A 25,821-nucleotide genomic window follows, 5' to 3' on the forward strand; every position below is an offset into this window, starting at 1 on the left:
CAGAAACCAGCTTTGACTTCTCAGAATATAAATTTTTTTAAAAAATTAACAACAGAGGCAGGAAGAAGAAAGGGACATACAGGGATCTCCTATTAGCATTCACACTGCCTCCCAAATAGATATGACATGAAAGACCAAATTCCATCACCAAAGCACAGCTATGAAAAAACGTCAATTCAAATTAATTCAATTGTAGAGAGCCGATGTCTATGAAAAAAACTAATGAGAAGGATGTGTGTCTATGTCCGTGCTGGTGGAAATGAAAGTAGCCGGCTGGAGCTGAGCTTTGCTTCCAAAAGCACCACACAGTTTCTGGAGTTACCAGCAGAAAAGTCTTCTCTTCCAACAATGGTTTCCATGGCAATGCAATCAGTCTAGAAAGGAGGGGGGGGAAAAAAAACGTCAGTGACATTTCAGATGTAAGTTATATCAGAAAAGAATGTTTTCTAGGGAGGAGAACACATGGAGCTTATCCACTGCAGGAGTGAGAGCTGCTGACTGCAGAACGCAGGTCCTTCGCAGAGGGAGGGGACACTCCCAGCTGCCAACCCCCCAGAGATCCTGAGGGAAGGCAGAACGATGGAGCCTGAAACAAGCACTGAAGAGCCACTGCAGCCACAGTGACACGTGTACATGGGACAGGAACTGGGGCAGCAGCCAGCCCGTGCTGGGACAGCCCAAGGCTCAGAGCTCCCCCTGCACTGTCCCCGCTGCCCTGCGAGGTGCAGCACAGAGAGCCCCAGCAGTGCCTCACCAGGGGTGACCGACCCTCAGCCAACACTGCCAGCAGGGCACAGCTGCAACACCAACACTCCTGCACTGCCTGCTCCAAGCAAGGAGCAGCAAGTCCCGACAGCTGCGTGCCCTGTCCTCAGCTTTTCAGGAAAAAGCTTTATTTAGTTCTCATTAGAAACACCTCACAGCACACTCGTCCCTTTTTGAAGAAGTCTCACTGAAAGGCAACACACCCAAGTACAAAAGCACACAGCTACAGCCAGCTCCCTTCTTCAGGGGCTCCAAACTGATGGGAAAAGGCAGAAATCCAAGCACTTGCTAAAATGAGGGGCAGAAAATATACTCTTGTATTGCAGGAAGGTACAGATGGGCCACGAGGCACAAATGAAAACAAGAGGGAGCCTGCCCTCAAAGCACACCATCAGCCCTGCAATTAACCATGCACATGCCAAGGTGAGAGCAACTCAGGAGTTTCCTGACATGGAAGACAAAGTGATGAAGGGCATGCAAATGCCTTCTGCAGTTGCATGAACACAAAGGAGGAACATAGAAAAAGTCACTTTGCAGCTCTCTACAAAACCCCTTTCTCTCCCAGCTGAGCCAACGTGAGCACCAATTTTCAGTCTGGAGGGCTACTGCCAAGCCAGCCAGTGAATCACACTCTCCCAACTGAGACAGACTGTCCTCTTCCACCATTTCTGTCCTCTCAGCCAAGACTGAGGGCACTGTCCTCTGCCAGGCAGGTGTCTGTGCCCACCTTCTCTGCAGGGTTTGAGGTACATACCTGCAGGATGTTTCCTTGCAGTACAGAGAAGGAAACAGCCAGTTGCTGTCATTGAGAAACAATGAGTGCAAGAGGTTTAGGCTCAAGAAAACAACACATACAGAAAATGTCAGCTACTTTTTCCCTCAAAGCCACACAGTGCCAGCTCTCTCCTGGTTCTGGGAGCCTGAGCTGCAATATGGGAACACTTCATTACACAGCACACCAATGGCAGCACAGACCCTTAGAACAGAGGAAGAGGTTTCGGGGCTTAATCCTGCCCATGCTCTTCTGGTGGTCACAAGGACATCAGCTACATCTCACTGCTGAAGATCTCATAGGTCTTCCTTGCCTCTACTCCAGGGATATGCCAAAGAAAAGATGACCATGTAAAGAACAAGCATTATGTGTAATACTGCAAACCTGTATGGTTACTTACAAACCAATCATGAGGTATGCACACGCAAACTCCACCCTGTGCTAAAGAAATTCTGACTTCTGTCCAGCTAAAAGTACTCTCCCTCTGAAAGAAATAAGAAAGCTAAAAAATAGAAAAAAGACCAAAGCTCAGCTGAGCAGCCCTGCCCCATCCCAGCACTCAGCAAGAGCTGCCTGTGGCTTCAGAGACAGAGGGGCAAAGGCAATGGCAGGGCTGGCAGCAGTGTGGAAGTAAAGAGGGGTCCTTCCACTTCAGGAGAAATCCCTTTTAATCCCACACAACCCTCACCAAGGTCCAGGCTGCTGTGTTTCATTTTTCCAATATTTCAGTGATTTCAAAAATACAGCAACTTAGTTTTTCTCAATTAAAGGAAGAAACAGCCAAGATACACCCACAACTTGAGAATCTCTATTTGTGTTATTTCACAGACATCATAAGATCACAACAAAAAGCTATTGCTTGGTACTCACAGAGCATGATGTGGTCAGCAATGGCTTTGTTTTCACAAAAGCCAACTGAAGCTATTATTTCTGAAATAATTTTCCTCTTCAGAAAAATATTGTTTTGTTGTAAGACCAAAGAATGAAAATATGCACCACAGCTTGCAATGAATCACACCTCAGTGATGCATGCAAGTCAAACATTAAAACAGTTAAAGCTTCTATATTAAACTTATACTCAATAAAAATTAACTTTACCAGCAACCCCCCACCCTTTCCTTGCTGTGGACCTGTAAGCTCACATAAAAGGAACTTCAAAAACTGTCTCTGCTTTTGTCAGGACATTTTTCCTCCACGCCTTACACACAAGACACACCTGAAAGCTGTTTGACAAGTTATTCTAATCTCTCCAAGCACATCCTCAAAACATTTTGAAGAGCAAAGGCCCAGTTGCTTGATTCAGACAATCCCATATGGCAGAACTCAGTATTTACACATAAAATGTTTTGAAAATTTTCATAAACTAATGCCAAATTACATTTAAGGAGGGGAAGGGGAAGGGCTTAAGAGCAAAAAAAACCCCAAGCCTGCTTAAGTCCTAAGTTTAATTCTCTGAAGCAGCCTGATATACTGCAGCAGCATGGCAACCAAAGCAAGAGCATCAGGTAACTCTGGGCAGGACCTCAAACAGCACAGATTCATTTATCAGAAACCAGAAGAAAGCCTCAGACCTCCCTGCAGCATCTCCCCTTCCCAAAACTCTGCACATCCTAAACAAGAGCTCATTAATTTCCTGCCTCCATGATTTATAAACTACAATTCAACATGTTTCTTCTCCATTTTTAAGGTAAAACAGAATTGTGTGAACTGTAAGTAAACATAAGTGAGTTTCACATAATCACTTACAAGCTGATGTCATTCCATAAAGCCTTGAGTCTTCCATACATGGAGCTATTGGTTGTCACCACTTCTCTAATCCCCTTATTAAAGCTGGAAATTGCAATATTGCAGTTGGAGCAGTACAGCTAGCTGGTGTCCTGAGTCATCAGCACTTTTCGGTATGAAAGTATCAAGCAGATAGATATATTATATATATATATATACACACATATAGGTGTATATGTATATATGGACACATATATCATATATATCACATTTATCATACATCTTTTCTCAGACAGAAAAGGCTAAGAGCAACTTGTGAAACTTGACCACATAAAAGAAAAGTATTTCATCTGAAATCTAAGAGGAGACCAAAGTCTTGCAAGATCCCTCCCACAAAGTGCTGCAGTCACCACCATTCCCAAAGGCCACCTCAGGAGTCCATTTGTGCTGCAGCCAAAGGCCCACAGGTCACCCAGCAGGAACCTCCAGCATCCCAGAAATCCCCTGTCACAGCAGTGGAGGCTGCAGCCAGGGGTGAGTGGGGTCTGCAGCCCCAGGCAGCTGTGCAGTCACAGAGCAGAGCCCTGGCACCATTCCCAGACCCCCATCCCTGGATGAAGCTGGGCTGGGTCACGTGGCCTTATTTTGAGAGTTTGCAAAAGAACTTGCACATGAAGCTTCTTGATGGTTCTTCTCTCCCACACCTGAACTGCTTCCATTTTTTCATTAACCAGTTGGTGAAGGAAACCTAATGAGGCCATGCAGTGCTTGAAGAAAACAGCAGTGCTTCTGTGAAGCTGAATAATCTTATTTCAGTCTCATAATCTAAGATTCCTTAGACATCAATTTCCTATGTTAATAGTACAGATATGAGAATTGCTGATCAACAATAAAAACCAGATTAACACTTCATACCAGATCCCATATGAATGGATTTAACTCAGCACTGACTGAACAGTAAAGGAAGCTGACAGGAAAAGGGATGAAGAAACTCTTCTATAAGATAAACAAATTATGAGATGTGAACTTGCAGAGACAAGAGGTACATTCTCACAGAGTAACCCAGCATTCCCCTGAAGTTCTCAAACACAAATGCACCAAGTAAAGCTCGGTGGCCAGATCAGACAGAACTTTCGCTTGCAGTGTAATCACACAGCTGTTCCTGGACTGCCACAAGCTCTTCTAAGAAAATCTACACACTCTAAAAAAAAAAAAAAAAAAAAAAAAAAAAAGAAAATCTGATAACTGATCATGACAACAAACAAGCAGCAAAAAAACCTCTGCAAAAACCTTTCGAGGCAGCCCAGAAATATTCTACTCTAAGTAGTTCTCATTGCATTGCACCCTACACTGGGCTTTCCGATCCAAACTTCAGCTCTATTAATAGATTTTGCACAAAAGCTTCAGCCTTTATTCAAAATTGACCTCTACTGCTTCACACTATTGACTATAGTACAAATTCAACTTCTTATCAATGTTTAATATGGAAAACTAGTCTAGACAGCATCCAAACATTTTCAAAGTTCATCTCATGAAATATAGAAGCAAAGTTTGGAAAATTCCACACAATTCCATTTCAATTCATCAGTTTAAGATGGGATCAAGCAGCTGTCTGAATTTTGTTGATGAACAATCAGAGGAAAAAGATCACAAGGCAGAAGAGAACTAAGGGGCAAATATTTAAAGTAGGATGGCAGCATTGCTGAAAGACGTTTTATTTAAAATTAAGGAACACACTGAGAAAGCATTCTGCAAGTTTTCTATGCAAAAATCACATAGTTTTATAAAAATATGGGGCAGAGATATAAATCAGCTGTAATTCATTAGATGCAAACCCAGTGTGTTCCACTTGAAAATGTATGAGATGAGACTATAAGGAATTTACACTTCATTTCCTCTGTCTGAATTATCAAGGCCATACAAGTCAGGACACTTTGAAACATACTGAGAGGTTCTGAGAACACAGCAGACATACCCTAATTCTCTCAAAGAAATCCATCCTAAATAATACCTGTTTTTACAGGAAAGGCTTTTACAGACATAATTCTGCAATTGATTCCTAAAAGGATAAAAGCTTTGCTTACAGAAGATATTAATTTAAGATAATTAAATTATTAAAATCTCCATGTCAAAGACTAAGACAGCTTAATGCTTTCTGGAGAACACTGCTGAAGTTCTCCATTTCCTGAACTTCAGGTTAGGGGGAAATCAGAATTAATCTGATTTATGCAGATCAAAAGCAGCAGAGCAGCCCTAGACTTTTTGTGCACACAGCCACACAATATTCCTGTTGTTCAGGAAAGCACTAAACCCAGCACAACCTCAGGACACAACGTGGCATCCAAAAGCATTTTGTTCAGCAGCCAGGCTGGGGCAGGAGCACAGCAGCAAGTTCCACATGGAGCCTTCCCCATGGCAGGCAGGCCAGGGAGGGCTCATTTGCCCAAATACTTTCTTCCCAAATTAGTGAAAATTTTTCTTTTGCTCCGAATTTTACCAAATACACAGATACTATCCCATGCCATTGTCCTATTTCTTGGAATTCTTATTTGAATGGCATAGTTTTAGACCTTGCTAGAGGCAAGCAGAGTTACTTGAGAAAAGCCAGATGTCTTAATTTGCACCTGGCAGACACCAAGTCTACAAATACAAATCAAAACCTGACCCACTTGCTGCATCCCTCACACGTGAGTTATGGTGCCTGTGTGACCCAAACAAGGCCCTGACACAGAGACAGCCTGATCTGGCAAGGTCTTCAACTACCTGCTGACCACCAAGCACATATTCCATGTACTTTCTTCAGCCAACAACAGACTAATGATGCTCAAAATCAGCTAACTAATTTATGTTGAACCTATAATTTTACTGACTTTCCACAAGCAAAACAAAGTGCAAAATTTGGTTAAAGAAAACCACTTTATTGCATGACCCACTTTTCACTGGGTAAACTATTTAAACACAGCAATTGGTACCAATATCCCAGAATTGTTCATTCAAAACACAGGTTTGCTACTATTAGTGCTCAGCAATTTTACAAGCTAAAAACCTCTCCCATGCTTTCAGATAATTTCTACTCACTTAGCAGAAATGTCTTATCTCTTGCAACAGTGGCTTCTTTTCCTGTTGGAATAAACAGCAGGGTTGTTTCTAGGAAGGCTGTATGCACACTCCCTAATGTCATCTCTGCTGCTGATACTATTCCTAGAATTAGTAAACTTGCCTGCAGTTTTGGCAGAGGTCTAATACCAACTCAAATTGCACTGGACAGCTTGACAAGAAGTTGTTGGAGATTTTTTTGAGTTTGTTTGTTTGGAGGTTTTAAACTAAATTTCTATTACAATATAACACAACAACACTAAAAATTTACTCTTTTCCACCTCAAAATACATAGTTCAAAACTTCAGATTTTCATGTTGCAAAAGAATCAAAAACAAGGTTTTGCTTTTGAAAAAGCATTCTCTCAGCAAGTGTGTGAGTTACTGCACCTGACCTGAACCACAGAAAATATGGGTAAATTTTAGCCAAAAAAAACAAAGTTGTTTGTGTGGCTTCTGAGAATACCACCTGCTGCAATTCCCTCTGCTCCCGTGACAAAGGTCAGGAGCCCTGAGTGCCAATAGAGAGGAATATTTCCTGTCTGTGCTCTTGCTGCAAAGTGGGCATTATGAACTGTCTGGAAACAAACAGGAGAAAAACCAGCCACAGCAAACACCTCTGTGCATACAGCCCTGCCTCCTGCATCCAGAAAGGACTTGGAATACTTGGGAACTTTCAGTAGTGCAGAGAAAACTCCTGCAAGGTGGGACACAACTTCCCAGTGAGGCACAGACTGGTAACAAGAACCCTTCAGCCTGCAAAGAACATAACAGGAAATTTTAAAAGTCCAGATTACAGCACAGGTCCACAGTGCATGTGGTACAACACTCTGAACAAGCCTAAGGCACAGGAGGGCACAGCATCTACACAATCCTAAGTGGCCTGGAGAAAAAAGATAAGATTTGTTATCTCTTCCTCTGCACAAACCAGGGGCTGCCAAACTAAGCTGGTACAGAGCAGGGTCCAAAATGCACAGAGGACTGCAGGAAGCATGTCCTGATGGATTGGGGGCTGCTGTGGATACAAGGAGTTTACACAGGATCAGAGAAAGATTGGAAAAGTACTTGGATTAAAGAATTATAAAACAGACTTGAATTATAAAACAGACAAACTACATTGGGCTCAAGAAATCCCCCAAGCTGGGGAAAAAAAAAAAAAGAAAAAGAAAAAAAAATCAGAGGCTTGGGTGTGTGTTTGTGGGAGGTATTATACACACCTGCCCTGCTCTTCCTCTGCTGGGTAGTGTCTGCTTGCAGGCACAGGTCTGGGGCTTGAGTGAGCCAAACTGTTCTTAGGAACACAACCAAGAGAAAGGGCAGGGTCACTCATGACTAATGGAACAGCTCCCCACCTTCCAAACCACCTTTCCCAAAACTTCCTTTCTACATGAGTTTCACCTGTTGTAATTCATTCCTTCCCTCTTCTCAATCACTTTAGACCTCAACACCTGCAAGCATTCAGCACCACCTTTTTCTTTCACCTCTAGTGCCATAAATGATTGTCAAAGGCAAAGTTACTACACAGGCAAATACCTACTCAGTTACACACCTGTGCAGGCTCATGTGTGCCTGCATAGAAAAATAAATAGATCTTTGCTATCAGTCACTCTCTGCTATCACACATAGCAGTGGCATGCATCAATTTTTTACATTTCCTAATTTTTACATCATTGACTCTCCATTAATATTAGGACACCCCAAAGCCTGGCTCACACAGGAGAGGAAAAGAAAGGTTCAGATTGGACTGCATGTGTGAAGCAACATCTTCTCAAACCTCAGGACATGCCCAAGAGCCAAGGATTGCACTTCCAGCTTCCAGGAGCAGTTTGGGAGCTGACAAGGACACAGTTAAACTGACTCTAAACACAGACAACGTTTAATCAACAGTGTCCAATTCTTGTTTAGGGTCTGCCTTATGGAACATGTCAACATTAATATTTCAATCACTCATACCCTCAACAGTGAATCAAGCCTCGATGCTGCCACCACTTCCAGATTTACCCAAAACCACTGCAGTGTTGGTTCAACCTGATCTACAGATACAGAAATAAAGTAACTTTCTCCAGTGAAAGTGACTGTGCTGCACTCCAGCCTCCACAGGAATCATTCCTGCAGCTGACAGCACCCAGCAGCAATGAGCAGGTCCCATGCAGACTTCCCCACCTAGAGATGGGCTTCAAATGCTCTGGGACATTGGTTATAAATCCTAAAGGTGACTATCTTCCAAGCCCCACTGTGCCTTCTCTCCAATGCTAGAAGACTGCCTGAAACTCAGAGGTGCCACCTAAAAACACCCCAAGAACAAGCCAGTAGTAATGACAAGGCAGTTCCACCAGCCTGGCTGCTTCTGGAGCAAAGTCTCACCAAGAACAGAGGCCCCAGTGCCCCCCCAGACACCACATGAACTGCCAAGGGATGCTGCACTGGGCGATCCTGAGTTCTGCTATGCATACCTGCTCACACCAAATCTACCAGCCACAGGTCTGCAGGAAAATTAACTTACAGAAAGGAAAAATAAATAAAAACGGGGGGGGGGGAAAAATCACATTCCACATCTAAAAGGGAGAAGTAAACACTGGGACGTGTTCCTAACTCAGAGATACACGTTGGCCCACATTCCTCTTACAAAGATTAATATCCTGGCCAGTGTTCTGACATTCACCTCATCCTTTTCAAGTCATTTAAACCATTACAACACTACCTTCCCTTGCTCCCTGCCATGTGCATACCCTTCCAAGTGCCTACACCAGCTTCCTCTCCTACAACCACTCTCAGCAGCCTTTTATCGCTCCACACTCTTATCTGGACTCTGCCAATGGCAGCAGCCTTGATCTCTATCTTCCTCTCCACCCCAGCACATTAGGTTTCATCCATCTCTTTAGTTTCATCTTTAAATTGTAAGCTCCTTAGGAGAGGGACCAACACATTTACATTTGTGGCACCATATGGGGACCTCTCTCCTGTCTACCTGTTCAGGTTCCACAAGTAGAGATCCTGTCTGGAGCTACATGCTTCATTAACAGACTGTTGTAATAATGTCTGAATGACCTCAAGATCAAATCTGTTCATTTTTTCAGCTCATTTCTAACTGATTTCCTGTTCACCACAATCTGCAATTTAAAAACATCTTGTTCTACAAACACTTAAATACAAATCCCACCCACCCCAAAAAACATCACACAGTGAAATATAGACAAAAAAAGCCTCCCAAAGCATTTCACACGAAATTTCAAACAAAAACCAAATGTTGTTATGGAGCAATGTACCACCGGAAAAGCAAAGAGCTTACAAATTGTTCTAACAGTTTAACTTAAGATTCAAAATAATTCCATAGAGCAAACAGAAATGCCAGTGCCTGTCAATAGCTTGAACAGGGGTTTCATACAAATTACCTATCCCACAGCTCACAGGAGAAGCTCTGCCTGGGCTAGTATGCAATCAGGACATACTTATCAATGATACAACATCTGCTCCACTGGCACTAAGAACTTCCCAAACTCCCGCTAGCCTGAGAGATCTGGCTAACAAGAAGCACTAGTTGCAATAGTTCCCAAAAATAATTCAGGTTCAGGCTATCCAGCAGGAAAAAAAGTTACATGGTTAATTCATCTGGTCAGCAAGAACCTAAACAATAAACCCAACTGGGTCAGCATGAGTACAGGAACAGAATCACACTACTACTCCCTGTGGAAGGAGAGTATCCCTCAACAGTGCCTCAATAAATTCAGAAACCAATTTCAATAGGGTTTTTTTCGGCCCTTTTGATATTACTTCCTACAATTTTCAGAAGGAAAAAAAAGGCATTTTGATATTCTCAGTCTTTCTGCAAAATTCTGTTCTACTAAAAAGGGAACCTTCCTCCAAGTAGGCAGCATATTTATCAGCCTTTCATACCCTAGCAAAAACGAAGTACTATTCTTATCTATTTATGCCCTAAATAATAATCCAGTTTGGTATTTAAAGAAGTTCATAACATACATATGCTATGCAGTGCATACAACCCCTGTTTACCTTTAGTAGTAATTTATTAAAGCTTTCAGTTTTCTTGAGTCACATTAAGTGACTCAAGAAAGAATCTTTACCTTGGAATTACAGCCAAATCATAACTATAATAATTTCAGTATAAGCCACTGCTTTCAAAAACCCACTCTTCTTGGAAGAATAAAAAAGATTAGACCTCACACAACTCACAAGTTACTGGCACAGAAAACACGTGTATACACACAGGTGCAGTCTCAATGGTTTGCATCCAACCATAGATCTAAATCAACAGAAAAATAATGTCTGGAAATAAGCAACCTCTGGCCCTTAAGATACAGCTCATGACTTGAAGAGGGCAGAAAATTCTTGCTAAGTCTACTAACCCTGTTGCTCCTGGGGTAATGCTACACCTGAAGCAAAATCTCCACAAATCCTAACACTTATATATGTTCAAGATCATTTAGATAAGATACTCAGCAACACCTCTGAAATGCCTTTGATGAGTCAGGCTCATTTACCTTTGTCTTCCCACTGCCCTCAAGTATGTCAGAAATCCCTTCCTGATCACAGCTCTGCCTCTCAAGTAAATCATAACCCATCCCTAAGCTTGAGTGACCTTCACAGAGTTGCAGAGCTTGATTAAAATTGGAACACACTTCTCCATTTTTCCCTTGTCACTGCCTAAACCTGCAAGACAACAGTGCAACTTGTGCAACTTGTATTCTCATAGGATTGTTGAGAATATTTAGAACATGAACTGAAAAAAGTTAAAGAGCAAATTTTCAGGGTGGACCATCAAACAGTTCTCCAGCCAAGTCACTGCACACCATTTAAGGTAGTGTTGTAAGACAATAGGCCATTTATAAGAGAAAACAGCAGTAACAGTACATCCTCAGGCTCCAAAGAGTTTGACTCTCTCACACCTGCCTTCCAGTTTTATCACTCCATTTTCCTTAGAGCTGAAGAATGCCACATTTGATCACAACAGTACCTAAAATAGAACTCTGGAGTTTGTTTCCTTCTTCAGCTCAGAAAAACAAACTTGTTAGCGCAATCAACAGAATTCAGCATGGTTTTGGGAGCACCACAGACCCACAAACAGAGCACACACACACCAAGGTACAACACAGCACTATAAGCTCTTTTTAGTACCACCCAAAACCTCAAGGTATAAATCCTCCCCCGAGCAATCAAAATGACGAAAATGTATTAAAGATCCTTTCATTAAAAAAAGACCATATGCAGAGAAAAGCAAACCCAAACTCTACCTACTGCTAACATACCACTGGACATACAAAAACCCCAAAGAAATACCTAGTGACAAACCAGCCCAGTAATCACATGCTGGAATACAGCCTCTGGAAAGACCAAACAGCGCTGCCCACCCTCTGCAGCTCCAACCTGCTGCCCCAGCAACAGGGGAACAAGGGGCCCTCAGACATCAAGGGAGGAGGGGAAAATGTGAAGCTGTAGAGGGAAGAGTAAAAGGGTAATAATGCATTTAAGATTTCAACAGAAGACTTTAAAATAAAAAACAAAACAAACCCAAAAACAGCCCCAAAAAGCATGCTAAACCCATGGTGGATTACATTCCCAGACCTCCCTGCATCCTGCAGCCAATGCTTTCACCTTCTACACAGCTACAAGGGAAAGGTTTTAGATTTCCAAAAAGACAAACGTCACCATCAGCTGCAACTATGGATTTGAAGTCTGGAAAGCTGAAGTATTTTCAGAAGTATTTCAACACTAACTCCAAGTAAGCATTCTCTTTCAATGGCAGGGGAACATTCTTGTCTCAGACTTTCTCACCAAAGTACAGTAAAACTGAACTGATTCTTGGTCAAATATGTCATAATTAACTCACTCCCACGCCACATGGCAAAAATCTGTTCTGCCTTCAGCAGCTCACATACTACTCAAGAAGAAATTACCCTGGGTATTTTTAAGCATAGCTGCAAGTTACCCAATATTATTAAAGTGGCATCTGTTACAGCAAGATTAAAATGGTTTGAGTTGTTTGGGTTTTTTTAAGAATTATTATCCCAGCACTACTTCAAAGATGTAGGATACACAGCAGCATTTGGATGTGCTGCAGTAGAGTTCTTCAAATTATTTTTAAATGGGCCCCTGCCTTAAGTATTCTGCCAATAGAGAAGAGCCTCAGTTTGAAACAAACTTTAAAACCACTACTTAGAAACCCAAAAGGAGTGGTTATTTGCTTCATATCCCATAAACTGTAATTTACTATATTAGTAATAGCTAAAACTTTCAGCTTCTGAATGTCTTAAAGTATATACTGTTCCTTATATTCTTCAAGATTTTGCATTTGAAACATGCAAGTTACCAGAAAGGATTTGGACAATTTAAAACATAAGTTTTGCTTTACAGCTGTTGTTGTTTTCCTTCCTCTCAGCTTCCCAAGTATACACAGCACTCTCACCCAGTCTGGAACAGGAGAGATTAAAAAGGTGAGGAACAATTATGTTATAATCCTGCACTTCACAGAACATCTTAAATAATAGTATAGTGCTAGAATATCAGGTAAGTACCACAGAGTAGCAGATAAGATTGAAGAGTGGGTGTAAAATAGCTGAGCTGCTATTAAGCTGAACATTACATTTACTCTAAACAGCTGGTTTTTGAGTCCAGGGTATCTTTGAAGGTATAATATTTCTAATTAAGACTGAAGAAACTTGTATTATACAGGACTCATTATGCATTTTATTACTGCCCATTCTCATTATCCTGCTTAGTTTCTACAAGGTCCAATAACAAGGTATACATTAGCTAAGCCCTGTTTGAAGTAGCTTTAGTGTTCTGTACTCCTAGCACAAAATGTCATGACTCAGATTCATGTAATCAAAACTGCAAACCACTTGCTTCAATATTGTGTAACAATTTCATGATGAAATTGTTTTGCTAATGACCTCCTTAAACTGCAAGCATTGAAAATCAGTATCTTATATTCTTATTATTGTTATCAACATAAAACCTGAGCTCAGCTTTGCCTAAACCCCTAAAAAAAAGTTTAATAACGAGTCAGGCCTAGTTACCATTCCACATTTGTGCTCTCCCCCTCCTCCATACATGTCATGAATGGAGAAGGGGAAAACAAAATGTTTGATTCACATCAGTGAACCTGAACCATAAGTAGTTTGGGAATTACAATGAGGGAGCAGCGATGCATTGGAAATCACTCCACCACCCTCGGCAGTTTGGAGAACACAGCTGAGTCACAGAACACAATATGCCACTTAAGCAAACAAAAACAAAAAGCAAACAATCCAAAGCTGGGAGGTGTTTTCCTTCCAATAAAACTGTGGTTCAGGGAGAAGAGATGAAGTTCTCTACCTGTCAGAATGAAATACCGAGGGGATAGCTCCTTTCTAGGAAGTTAAGGGTAAATACATCTGCTAAATATTTTCCTTAAGAATGGATTTAGCCACAGAGCACTTTTTCAGGCAGAGAGACTGAAAAAATGAGATGCAGTAAGAAAGACAGCACGCAGTTCTGCTAAGTCTCCAAAAGTATTAAAAATATAAATTACCTAAAGGCACACTACACCTCTTCAGGAGACAAGAGGTTTAAGACTGAAGCTTTATTTTCACTACTTATTGGAATGTGAAAATGTTTTTTCTGGATTACAGAAAACTTCTTAAATATTAAAATAAAAGCTTTATTACCATAGAAACCAATAAGCTGTTTAAAGAATACAGTTCTAAAATTGTGCTTGCTATAGCTCAGACATGATTTCATATGTGAAAATAAACAGCTATCCTTATAATCAAGAGTTTTAAATCATTCCTGAGAAACAGACATACCACCAATTTACAGTGCTAAATTCAAGTCTGACAAGCTGCTTTTAGCCTGGACTATTCCAAAATCTGTTCACCCCTTCATGAGCCCCTACAAGTGATAAGTGTCCACACCCCATCTACCCTCCTGCTATATACCAGAAATATTTTATACTGCTTTCACAGAAAACTATTAGGCCTTGTATAATTTTGTGTTTCTCATTAGGACTATAAAGATGCTTGATTTCCTGGCAAAGCCCATGGTTTTTTGCACAGAGCTGTTTCTGCTTCCTTTTAATGCATTTCATTTCCAGAAAACTTCAATTCCCAACAAAAGCCAGCAGCTGTTATGCCTCTCACTCCTCTGCAACTTGTAATAGGGAAGGAAAAAACCCCAAGCACAGGGTTGTAGATACTTTGCTGCAGCAACAGTAAGCAAAATGCTTATCATAAACACAATTTCTAAACACAGTATCTCTTGTAAAATATTTTTCAATGTAATATTTACAATACAGCTGAAAGGAAAATATATTTGTTCTTTTTTCATCCTAATTATGTAAAAAAAAATTATAACACAGATTTCAGTCATATAAGGGGAATAAGAACAAGTTTAAAATTCTGCTGGTTTTGGAGGTGCTTTAAAAAAAAACATGAAAAAACAAACAAATTAGCTGCAGCAATCAGTGTGCCTCTGACTGCAGATTTAGCAGACAAATCTTTGAAGTGCTGAAAGACTGACTTTGGAAGAAAGCACTTCTTGGACTGGCAACTTTCAACGTCTTCTAAATTTGATTCCAACCAACAAAACAAAGCAGAGGAAAAAAAACCACTAAGGCAAACCACACATTTCTGAGCAGCCCCAAGCAGTGCTGCCAGACTCTGAATGGCATGCGAGCTGAGTCAGGCTTCTACTTTCCACTAGTAAAAGCTACACAATTTTAAGCTCCTGCAACACCTTCTACCTTTAGAAACTTAATTTTAAAGCAAAACTAGAAAAAAAATCCTTCCAGTGTTCAAGATTGTAACTAAAAATATTAAAAATATAAAAGTCAGCAGCAGCCTGCCCCCTTACTGCTTTATCTGTGGACAGAGTAGACAAGTATCAATGTCCAACCATGATTAAATATTTCCTCTTGGTATCCAACAATTACTGACTATATGTACATTTGCAAAGAGAGGAAAACATCCTTTCCAACAAAAATGGTTTTCTACCAGAGAGTGAATGACTGTAAGGAGTTCAGTGGGTCACTGGCACCAAAGCAATGCCTGTTCCTCCAGACTTCCAGCACAGCACTCACACACACACACGGCCCTCAGCCGGGGGACATGCACTGACACCACTCATTACTGGCTTTGCTCCCGCCAGGAGAGCTTATCACATCAACAGGAGTGTCCCTCCTCTTCCCCATACTCTTCCTCCCCACCTGCACCGCCTTTATGTTTATGCACGCTTCAAACTGCATTACCTTAGCGCTGGGTCAGGCACTGGCAACCTGAAAGGCAGCAGCCTCCCCCAGCAGGTCTCAGAGCTGGAACACTGCTCAGAGCCTGCTCCTCCTCAACCACAGGCATCCCTCACCTGCTACACAAGAGGCACATCCCAGCGAAAGGTGACAGCTCAGCTGAGCCCTAGGTGGTGAATGGGAAGGCCATGAGCTGCCTGAGCCCCCCTCCACACTGGTCAGCCAAGTCCTCAGGCTTCTCCAGAGGACACAAAGATGCTGTGAGGACCAAAGCTCACAAGCAGCCACCAAACCTTCAAGGAAAAAAAACTGAGTTCTGTTTACATAAGATTCAGCTAAATAAATCTGAGCAGATTTGAACATAAAAAAAAAAAAGCTGTAATATAGATTTCAACTACATTAAGAAATATATTTAAGCCTCAAATTTAGGGGTCTAAACCAAAATTAGCCATATTGAGCTTTTAAATAACAAAAATTTCAGTTCAGGAAAAAAATGAAGAGTCATCTAGTTCTAAGAAGGGAAATAGCAAAACAGAAGTGAAGAAAAGAGCTAGTCTAACCTCAGGACAAGAATTCACAACATGAAATACCATTAATGCTTATGCTAGCAAAATTAATTAAAGGGAAAAAAAAGGCAGACGACAGTTTGATAGCACCTCTGACTGCCTGGAAGAGGCAAATAAATGCTTTAGGCCACATCCCCTTTCACTGCTGTTCAGCGGTTCAGATGCTGCACTACAACAAAACTGGTTGTACTAGAATAACACGGGAGATTATAAAAAGCATTTACCCCACTCTGAAGACAGCACTAAGCAGACAATCTAATTCCTATGGTTAAGCAAGCATGAAAGGGAAGTGCTTTTGAAGTTACAAACCTTTTCTCGCGTTACACTTCAGCCCATCTGATCTGCTGAAATCTATGCTTACATAAGCTCCACTGTCCAAACCTGAAGTACCATTTTGGAGATGGCAAGCTGGCGCTGTAGTATTCGCCTCACAGCTTAGAGGGTCATCACGTAAATTCAGAGCAATGTAGTTTAAGCCATTCTGAAATCCAGTTGAGGTATCCCTGGACATTTTGTTTTCCTGACCATCAGAAATGTTTTCATCCGGTTTCAACCAAACGTTGTCAAATGAGGCAGAGCTGTGTCTTTTGCTACTGTCAGTAAAGAAAGAGGATGAGGTGGTCACAGTCCCAGCAGAAGAGAATGTTTCAGAACTGTGTCTCCTCCTGCCTTGAGGGTCAGCTCGAATCACTTTCGGTCCTATAGGAGGGTCAGAGCTAGGGACAGAGAAGCTACTGCTACCAGCATATCGATCCACAATGCAGAGTCTATTAACGATGGAAGAAGGACTGTCCATCTTTCCAGCACTATCAGATTCAGTGGCAAATGGCCTTGGTGGTGTGGCTGCCATGTTGAACGTCATCTCAGTGTAGTCATCAGTCCTGTTACTTGCCGTGCTAACACATGCAGCACCAAATGAAAGCCTGGCATAGTCAGGGTTTGGTTGGTTTCTAGGAATACTGGAACTTGCATAAATTGAAATATCTGTTAGAGAGTTCGACAGTTCCTTCGCTGCTTTTGGTGACTGCACATCCAAGTCAACACTCATGTAATCAGAGAGCGGTGACTGCCTGTGGTCACTGCTGGAGCCTAGAGATGATGGAGATCCTTCTGCAGATAAGGAATAGGGCGTGTTACTCGCCTTCTCATTAAAATCAATATTGATGTATTCCCCCGGACTGGCTGGCTCGGGTGGAACTGTGCGATCGTACATCCTGGGGATGGTGTTACTCCCTCTCGTACCGAGGGGCAGTCGTGTGGGCCTGGCAGCCCTGCTCTGCCCAAGTCCTTCATCCGAACCCTTCAACGTCGGCAATTTAGAGATGCCATTAGCCAGAGTCTCACTGCTGACCCCCTTTACGTTTTCTGGTGCACCGTACAAGAGTTTTCCAGGTGAAGACATTGGAACATATTCACTGTGGTCACCATTTTGTCCTGATAATGCCTTAAAGCTTCGGGGCAAAGAAAAATATGAACTAAAACCTTTGGAAACAGAAGTGGTATGAATATAATTTGAATCACCGGGGTGCTTTGGAACTGAATTGCCAGGTGACATATCCATATACTCGTTGTTTACAATCTTCTCATTACTTCCTTTAGAAGCAAATCCAGTTAAAGGACTCCGTACAGGTGAAGAGCTGCCCTTTGGAAACATCATCATATAGCCTCGGGAGTCGACCTGAGATGGTGACCAGGAATTGTTAATCTGTTTTGGAACAGACATGCTTTTAGGAGTCATTGGCAAATAATCGCTGGTGCTGGATAGAGAAGATGCGACTCCTGGCATCATTGGCATGTACCCATCATCCCTGGCTTTACTCCTGCTTTGGTTACACATGGAATCAAGGTTAGTGTCACTGTACTCCAATTCATGGTTATCTTTGAATTTTGGTGTTTCAGAGTAAAGTAAACGTCCATGATTTCCTGCAGAATCTTCATCCAACAAAGCTGTAGTTTGCGTTGTCTTCTGCTGCACTGCCACAGAAGTTGGCTTTGTAAGAGAGTAAGCTCTTTTCCTGAAGCATTTTTCAGCCTCCATATAATCATCTCTTGAGCCATCATCTCCCTGTTGCTTATTCATGGACATGTACTCACTCAGACAGTTCTCCTCTCTGATAGGTGGTGTGTTTCCCAGGGAATCTGGTGTATTACTCCTCACCCTAAAGTACCTGAAATCTCCAGGGCTGGAGCCATACTCATCGGAAGAGATGAATCCCCCATCACTTGGGGAACCACAAACAGATGAGCTAGAAGGCCTGGTCAGCATGTCCGAAGCAGAACCATGGCCACTGCTGGAAGAAACACTGATGGGACTTGTGGTAGAGGGAAAATGAGAAACAGGCAGCGAAGCAGACCTGGTGTGGTAAGATGAGCTGAAAGCGGCTCTCACGTACCTTCCACTCCCTTCTTGCCGGCCCAAATTCATCCTTGCAGTATTCAGGTGTATCAGACTCCCAGTCACTGACCTAAAAGGTCTAGTCATGGTTCCCTCTCCTTCACTGGAGGTTCTGAAGCGATAGGAGTTGTTGCTTTTGGTGGTAGGAGGAGTGCCTCCAGCAACGCTCTCAGTTCTAGATCTTCTCTGCAAGCCTGTCTGGCTGGGGGGTAGGTTGCCCAAGTGCCTTCTGGTGGTGATGAAGGATATGGGATTGGTACCGCTGCCACCACCAGAAGACTGGCTCTTGCTTCGGGGCCTAAACTCTGCAAAGGCCTTTAGAGCTTTCATGGTATCCAGAAAAGTCTCGTGCATATTTTGGGCAACAACCGAATCATCCACTTGCATCCAGAGCTCTCCAGGCCCAATAGAGGCAGATCTGCCCACTTCAATGAAGAAGAAATTCTCTGAGTGTCCGCAGCGGCGAATGTTCATAAGCTGCAAGTGAACAGAGGGCACCTCCGAGTTCAGCTTGACAAGGTGGATGGCCTTGCTGGAGAGGCACAACCTGTACACTCCAGTGAGGTTTTTCGTTTGTCCCAAGCCTTTGGGCTTCACGTTGACCTGCCACACCTCCTTGAACACGGTGCCAGGCCTCAGGGTGGCCCCGTAGTGCTCATCATCCTCATCCACCTGCTGATCGGCATGGTCCTCCTGCTCCAGGAAGCCCCTCTTGCTCTGATTCATGAGCTCGCTGATGGCTTGGTACCAGGCCTCCTGCTCGGCTTCGTTCTCGGCCAGCATGGCGAAGTACTCGTCCTTGGTGTACAGGGCGATGATGTGCTTGTGCTTAGCGTCGGCGCGGCGGCTCACGGTGAAGCACTGGTACAGGGGGATGACCCGCTTGGGCGGGGGGCAGCACAACGCGGCCGCCCCGCCGGCCCCCGCCGCCCGCAGGCTGCTCTTGAACTTCTTCTCGCTGTCATAGTACTCCAGCCGGGCGGGGGCCAGGTGGCTCTCGGCCCGCAGGACGAAGTAACGCTTGTGCCCGTGCTTCTGCTTCCGCAGGTACCCGCATTTCCTCACGTCCTCGCCGGCGCCGCGGCCCGCCGGGGGGGGCTGCCCGCCGCGGCCCGCCGAGGGAACGGCCCGGCCGGGCGCGGGGGCGGCCTCGGGCGCCGGGCACAGCGAGGCGCTGGGCGAGCGCCGCAGCAGCAGCAGCAGGTGGTGCGGCTGAGGGGACGGGCAGCGCCCGCCCTCGCCCGCCGCCGGCTCCCCCTCGCCCGCCGCCGCGCCGAGCACGCCGGGCTCCTGCTGGGGCGCGGCTCCGCCTCCCGTGTGCCGGGCGCCCAGCTCCTCCTCGCTGCCGCCGCCGCCGCCGCCGGCCGGGCCATTCATCCCGCTCGCCATCTTAGGGGCCGCGCAGGGTCCGGTGCCGCCGGGGACGCGGCACAGGGCGGGCAGCGGGAATCCGCGCTCACCGGAGAAGCGCCCCGTGCATGGGAAGCGGGCGGTGCCTCCTGCGCCCCCAGCCCGGTCCGCGCTCCCCCCGGTCGCTCCGGCCACTCGCACTCACGGGCGGCGGCGGCGGCACCGCGGCGAAAACATCACGTGACTCCGCGGAGGGCGGGGCGGCGGCGGGCGGGGCGCCCGGCGCGCGGGGCGAGGGGGCAGCGGCGAGCCGACCGGGCCGCGCGCCAGAGTGGCAGTGGCAGAGCCAATAGGAAACTGCAGTCCTTCGGCAGCGAGCCAATCAGCGGGCGGCGCAAGAAGGAGAGGCGGGCTTCGCTGCGCCCTGTCCGGGGAGGCGGGGTTACGAAGGACGGACAACAAGGCGGACCAATGGGAGGCGGCGGCCACCCCGGGCTGGCCGCGATCTGCAGGGGTGTTTCCTGTGCTGGGGAAAGAGGCGGGGCCGACCGTGATTGGCAGTAGTGTTGAGCGGTCGGTCCGACAGCCAATCCACGCCTCACACACACAGACGGGGGAGGCAAGGCGGGGGAGCTGTGTATTCGGCGGCGAGAGTAAGGGGGAAGGAGGGGCGCTGAGAAGATGGGCAGGCAGTTTGCCTAATCAGCGCAAAGCCCCTGCTGACGAACACTACCGGCTGACGTTGCGTTCGCCCGGTTCCTTCGGGGCGGGGCCCGCCCCTAGCGCGCGGAGCTGGCGGCGGCTGCCATTGGCCGGGGGGGAGGGCGCGCGGGGGGGTGGGGACGGAGCGCGCGCCGCAGAGGAAGTAAACAACTCGCCAGCGCGAGCGGCCGGTGCGAAGGCGGGGGGCGTGAGGGACTGCGCGTGACTCCCCCTCAGGGCGCCATGTCCGACCCCGGGGTTCTGCCTCACTAGCCCTCACGGACCCCACAGATCTTCTCAGCCTCTAAAAGCCACTCACAATACCCGCAGACTCTGTCATAGCCCCCACACAGCCCCTCAAAACCCTCACAGACTCTAATAACCCCCCTCAAAGCCCTCACAGATTCTCTCATAGCCTCCTCAGGATCCTCACAAGCCCCCACAGCACCCTCAGAACCCTCACAGCCCCCTCACGCCCCGCTTCCTGCGCTGGCAGAGGCAGCGAGGTGTTGGTGACGTGCAGTGGGTTGTTTATTTTCGAATCCCTGCTGTGCTGTGTCACCCTTGTCTCGGGTGCGGGATTGCCCGCCGCCAGTCGCAGTGGGGTGACAATCCGCGTTACTCCTGTGACCGCTGGGCAATCATTGCCTGTGGGATCCGAGCAGGCCACTGACATAATTCCTAGGGTTTAGGTCAAAATACGAAGAGTGAAGAGCAAAATCATTCTGTTTCACGGTTAATGGGCATTTCTGTGACGTAAAAATCTCCGCTCCCTTTAGATGAATTGCATTGATTAAATACAGCGCTGGATGTTACTACGTGTACACCTGCCCCACCGTTTCAGAGTCAATGTTGGAGGGCGGGGAGTTCTCTCTCATTTCCAGTTCTCTCCCCACTTCCCCAACACTTCCTTCCCCTGGTACTTCATTCCTCCTTTTGCCCGCTCGCCGATGTCCTCCCAGGGGACACTGTCCAGGTTGTGGGCAGAGCACACGGCGGGTCAGTGACAGCCCTGAACCCGAGCCATGTTCCTGTGCTGTGCTGTGGGGTGCGTAAACTGCAGGGCAGGGCAGGGTGTTGGCCATGGATGCTGTTCCTGGTGCCTTCTCACTCCCTGCCAAAGGTACGTTTTATTTGAGTTAGGAGACTGGTATTTGTCTACCAGTCACGTCAAGTGTAAAAATAATCCTTTTCCTGTAATACAACAGCAAAGATAATTTCCCTAGCCAGTAATTTTGACCACACATCTCTTTACTTTCTGTCTTGATTTGCTTTCAAGGTCATTCTTGGACTCCCTCCCCTATGATTCATTATGAGATGACAACTCTCAACAATTCCTGACACCAGCTTCCATCACCAACTTGTTTTGTTTTGGGATAAATAGCCCTATGTTTTCTTTCATTCTGCCTCTCAGGTGTGGGAAAAGATATTTTTTGAAGTCCAGTAACTCAATTTGAAAGCTGACATGCCAAGCCTTGTACTTGCCACATTGATTGCTTATGTCTCATTTTTTTTCATAATTCTCTATTCACTGGCTGCTCACAGTGTTGAAGCTGCACTATTTTGGTTTATGTTTTTATGTCATCTAACATAGCATATTCCTGTACATGATTAGCAGTCCTAAGTGTTATGGCAGTGCAGTAAATAGATTGTAACTGCAGAAATGTATTTATTCCCAAAACAAGAATTATTAACTAGAATACTGAGATTAAATATAGTTTTTAAAGCCATTCAGACATGTCGGCACAAAAATACACAACTAAACTCTCCATTAGTTAATGGTGTCATGAATTAACTGTACAATTATATTGCATTATATTGTTAATAGCCCTTGGTAGAATTGAACTGGTTTCTGAAGATTAATTCCTTTTATTTTTCATTCTTTTCTACCTGGTCCATCAGTTGGGTGAGGCTGAGATTTCCTTAATTGTTTGAGTTTCATTCTGTACTTTTACATTAAAATTTAAAGTGGTTTTAAATGTATAGAGCAAGGTGAACTTTGTTCATTGCATGCTTAGTTGGGCTGGTTGCTGAAGGATATACATGGGAAGAAGAAAGGAAAACTTTTGAAAGAAAGGGCTTGGGTTCTTTTTTTTTGTTTATTTTTTTTTTAGTCATCAACCTCTGGGCTTGCTTGACAGTAACTATGAATAATCTGTCCCTGTAAGAAGAAACATATCACTGTTTTCTGGTCTCTTTTAAAGTCCTTTGCTCTTACATTGCACTTCAGTGCTTTTGCTAGGGAGTTGAGAAAGCCACCCATGCATAATTAAGTCATGCAGAATTTTGGGGTGGTGGACACATGTGATCAGACCCGGACCTGCAGAAACAGAATTATTTAAAATGGATTTTTCCAATAGGTTCTCTCTGGCTTAAAAGGAGTGCTTAGCATTCCTGAAAACTTAATTTGTTCATGTTTTCCTATGTGACTACTGAAAAATACTTACTGAAAGTACAAGGTAATCTATAATTTGCATACTCCTTCTCAACTTTCATTAGTAGAAAGAACAACTATTTGTTTTCTCTCTCTTTGAATAAATATTGTTTAGAGTCTTTTGTGCAGTTGTGGAATCAAAATTACTGGTTTCCTGTAGTAATGATTTTTTATTTTTGTAGCTTATATAAAACATTTAAGTATACCTGTTAGTGTATTATACCCTTCCATTACTGAGATAATTGTCTATGGGATTGGATCTAATTTTACTATCTTTTTTGTCACAAATGATTGTAACTTTCACAAACTTCTGTAGGTTTCTTTCTTACCATTTCTCTGGCTACTTGTCTGGCACATGGCCATAGTTCACTTTGTAAAGTCAGTGCCCCACTTTTTATATAGAATCACCTTTATAGTCTTCACTTTTGTTTACAGAAACCAACATAGCCTGTGTATGAAATGTTTCCTTAGCTGTGGGTGCATTGTCTTTCAGAGGAAGAGAAATCAAGATCCCCTCCACACGTCTCTTGATCTTCACCAGACTTGAAGAACCTGTAGTTCTTAGAGCTGCAGGTATGTTTGCTTTGTGTTTCATGTATTTGCTCTTTCTACCCTACCAACTGTCTGCATGAAGCAGGCACTGTCAAAGGCCAAAAATTTGAAACCATTTCTTTCAGTTTCCAGTATAAGTGGCTGTAATGTGTGTAATAGAAAGCAATCAAGCTATTGGTAGTCATATTGTTGACCCAAATGGAGGGCCAAATATGTCATCTGTGGCTGAAGTACTGAGGAACAAGGAATGAGTTCCTGCAGGGATCTCTGAAATTCCACAAAGAGTGATATTATTAATTTAGTTAAGATATAAGAAGTAAATGGTTTTGGATGTGATGTTGCATGATTTATTGCTCATATATTCTAGTTACAACAGCCTGTCTTATGCCCATCCTCAGTTACATCTACAGGAGTAATTACCCAATAAAAAACAGAAAGGAAATCAGATTTGTTGAGTAGTAAAACACAATCCTGGCTCAGTCATGCTTATGACATGTTCATAAAAGAAAAGGAACTGGAGAAATTACCTCTGTAGAAATTTAGAATAAAAATATCCCAGAAGTATTTAGCAACCAAAGGATGTTAAGTGAAAGGTAAGATTCACAGTTTTTAATTGTATGTGTTACATTTTCATTAATCATATATTTCTATGCATTTGTGCAAAATAAATTAATGTAATTGTTCATAATGTGTATTTATGGCCCAAATTCTTCCCTCATTTTTACCTTCCATCTCCAGAGTAGCCTGCTCTCATTAAGTTCTTAGCAGTTCTGCTCTCACAGCAGGTCATACGGTGATTTTTACAAAAGGCAAAGTTAGCTCACAAAATCAAAGAGAACAGTGGTTTTAAATTACCAGTTAGCATGGGTCATTCTGCAGATGGGGAAGTGTCCCTGTCCCCTGTATGTCAGTGGAATAAGAAAATGAAACTATTGTACCATTTCTTAACCAAGATCCAGAGGAGAGTAACACCCTGTGTTTAAGGTACACATAGGGAGTTCTAAGTTGTCACTTCAGTTTGCAGCAGGCTTGCCCTACTTCCATGAGCAAATCTCTCCTTCTACCTTGTTTCAATCCCTTGGTCATTTAATGGAAATAAGAATTCCTCCCTTTCTCAAAAGAGTGTTTTAAAGATAAAATCTGTTCATGACAAAGAACCTCACACATTTTGGTATCAAGGGTTGTATAAAATTATTCTAAAGCCAGCCTGAGGGCTTCCTTCATCCCTACAGCTGTGTAGAATCCACTCTACTCAGAGTGGATTCTAAGTGCTCTAAGAGTCCTCTACACATGCATTGCCCAGCATGAGCTACATGGGGTCTTATTTCTCTCATCCAGGTCTTTTTTGCTGTGCTGAAATAAGATTCTGGAACCTTCACAGCAATTGTGATGATGCTCACTTATGAAAATGTACAGATTTGAATTTAAGGTTTTCAGGCACAAAGATTAAAGGCAGACCTATTAAAGAGTTCCCAGTTTAAGTTAGAGGGAGCTGTGGGTGCTCAGCACCTCTCTGATAATGAGGATTTGGTTGTTTATTTGTTCCATTATACTCCTTTCACCATCTATCTAATCCTATCACATCATTGTCTACAGAAATACTCAGACCCTTGGTTTCTTTACTGTTTTGTATAATTGGGGATGGTGTCACCACGCAGTGAAAAGAGCCACAGAATGCTGTTTTTCAAAGGCATACACTCACATTTGCACAACGTTTTCTCACTGGGTCATGAATGAATAGTAAGATTATTCTGCCTGTTTGTTTTCCTATTGATGGATAGTTGCTGTTTGGGATGTACAGGTTTAGGATTATGTGTGATATTATGCAACTCTGCTAGTGAAAGAAACATAAATGTGCCCTTTTGTTATACACAGTTTGGCCATATGTCCAGGTCATTGAGACAGGGAAACTACTAAAGCAACCAGACTCTTACTCACTAATTTCCCAGATTGTCTTTGAAGAATAGCAGAGTGGAACAGAAACTAAAGATACCCATTTATATAACTGGAAATGAAAATGGTATCATTAATATCAGTTTTCAGCTATTCATGGTATTCTGTTATTGTAAATCAAAATCTTTTGTTTCCAGACTGAGTGCAAATGAACAAACCTTTCCTATTACCTTCTTTGCAGTACATCCTATCTACCAAAAGGTGTTTTGTATCAATTAGCTAGTATGTCTTTAATTCTTTGATTTTGAAAAAGTATTAGCAGAAGTAAATGCCC

General features: G+C 43.8%; 2 protein-coding genes across 5 annotated transcripts in view; one reads left to right on the plus strand and one right to left on the minus strand.

Moving 5' to 3' along the window:
- Positions 1 to 234: 234 nt before the first annotated feature.
- IRS4 (insulin receptor substrate 4) lies at positions 235 to 20,075 on the minus strand. Of its 3 annotated transcripts, XR_011681574.1 has the most exons (3): positions 16,471 to 20,075; positions 4,178 to 4,463; positions 304 to 374 (listed from the first exon to the last, which is right to left on the minus strand). XR_011681574.1 is itself a non-coding variant. In XM_071442460.1 (2 exons), the coding sequence occupies exons 1-2, from the start codon at positions 19,943 to 19,945 to the stop codon at positions 370 to 372; spliced, it is 3,480 nt and encodes a 1,159-aa protein (XP_071298561.1). In that variant the 5' UTR covers positions 19,946 to 20,075; the 3' UTR covers positions 235 to 369. The 3 variants fall into 3 exon arrangements, 2 of the variants coding, with proteins under 2 accessions (XP_071298561.1, XP_071298560.1); XM_071442460.1 differs by lacking the exon at positions 4,178 to 4,463 and having other exon boundaries at positions 235 to 374; XM_071442459.1 differs by lacking the exons at positions 304 to 374; positions 4,178 to 4,463 and adding an exon at positions 15,736 to 15,761.
- Positions 20,076 to 20,872: 797 nt separating this feature from the next.
- NXT2 (nuclear transport factor 2 like export factor 2) overlaps positions 20,873 to 25,821 on the plus strand; it is a 52,288-nt gene continuing 47,339 nt past the window's right edge. The window contains exons 1-2 of one of the 2 annotated variants that reach the window (XM_071442466.1): positions 20,873 to 21,731; positions 23,478 to 23,615. The gene's annotated coding sequence lies outside the window, so the exon portion shown is untranslated. The remainder of the gene's footprint in view (positions 21,732 to 23,477; positions 23,616 to 25,821) is intronic. The other variant, XM_071442465.1, reaches the window with a different exon arrangement.

The sequence above is a fragment of the Agelaius tricolor genome, unplaced genomic scaffold (assembly GCF_023055355.1).
Source record: "Agelaius tricolor isolate 1412-34295 unplaced genomic scaffold, bAgeTri1.0.p SCAF_17, whole genome shotgun sequence".
Classification (NCBI taxonomy): domain Eukaryota; kingdom Metazoa; phylum Chordata; class Aves; order Passeriformes; family Icteridae; genus Agelaius; species Agelaius tricolor.

Excerpts from the sequence above, each read along its gene's own strand:
- IRS4 (XM_071442459.1), bottom strand. The coding sequence starts at position 19,945 with ATGGCGAGCGGGATGAATGGCCCGGCCGGCGGCGGCGGCGGCGGCAGC.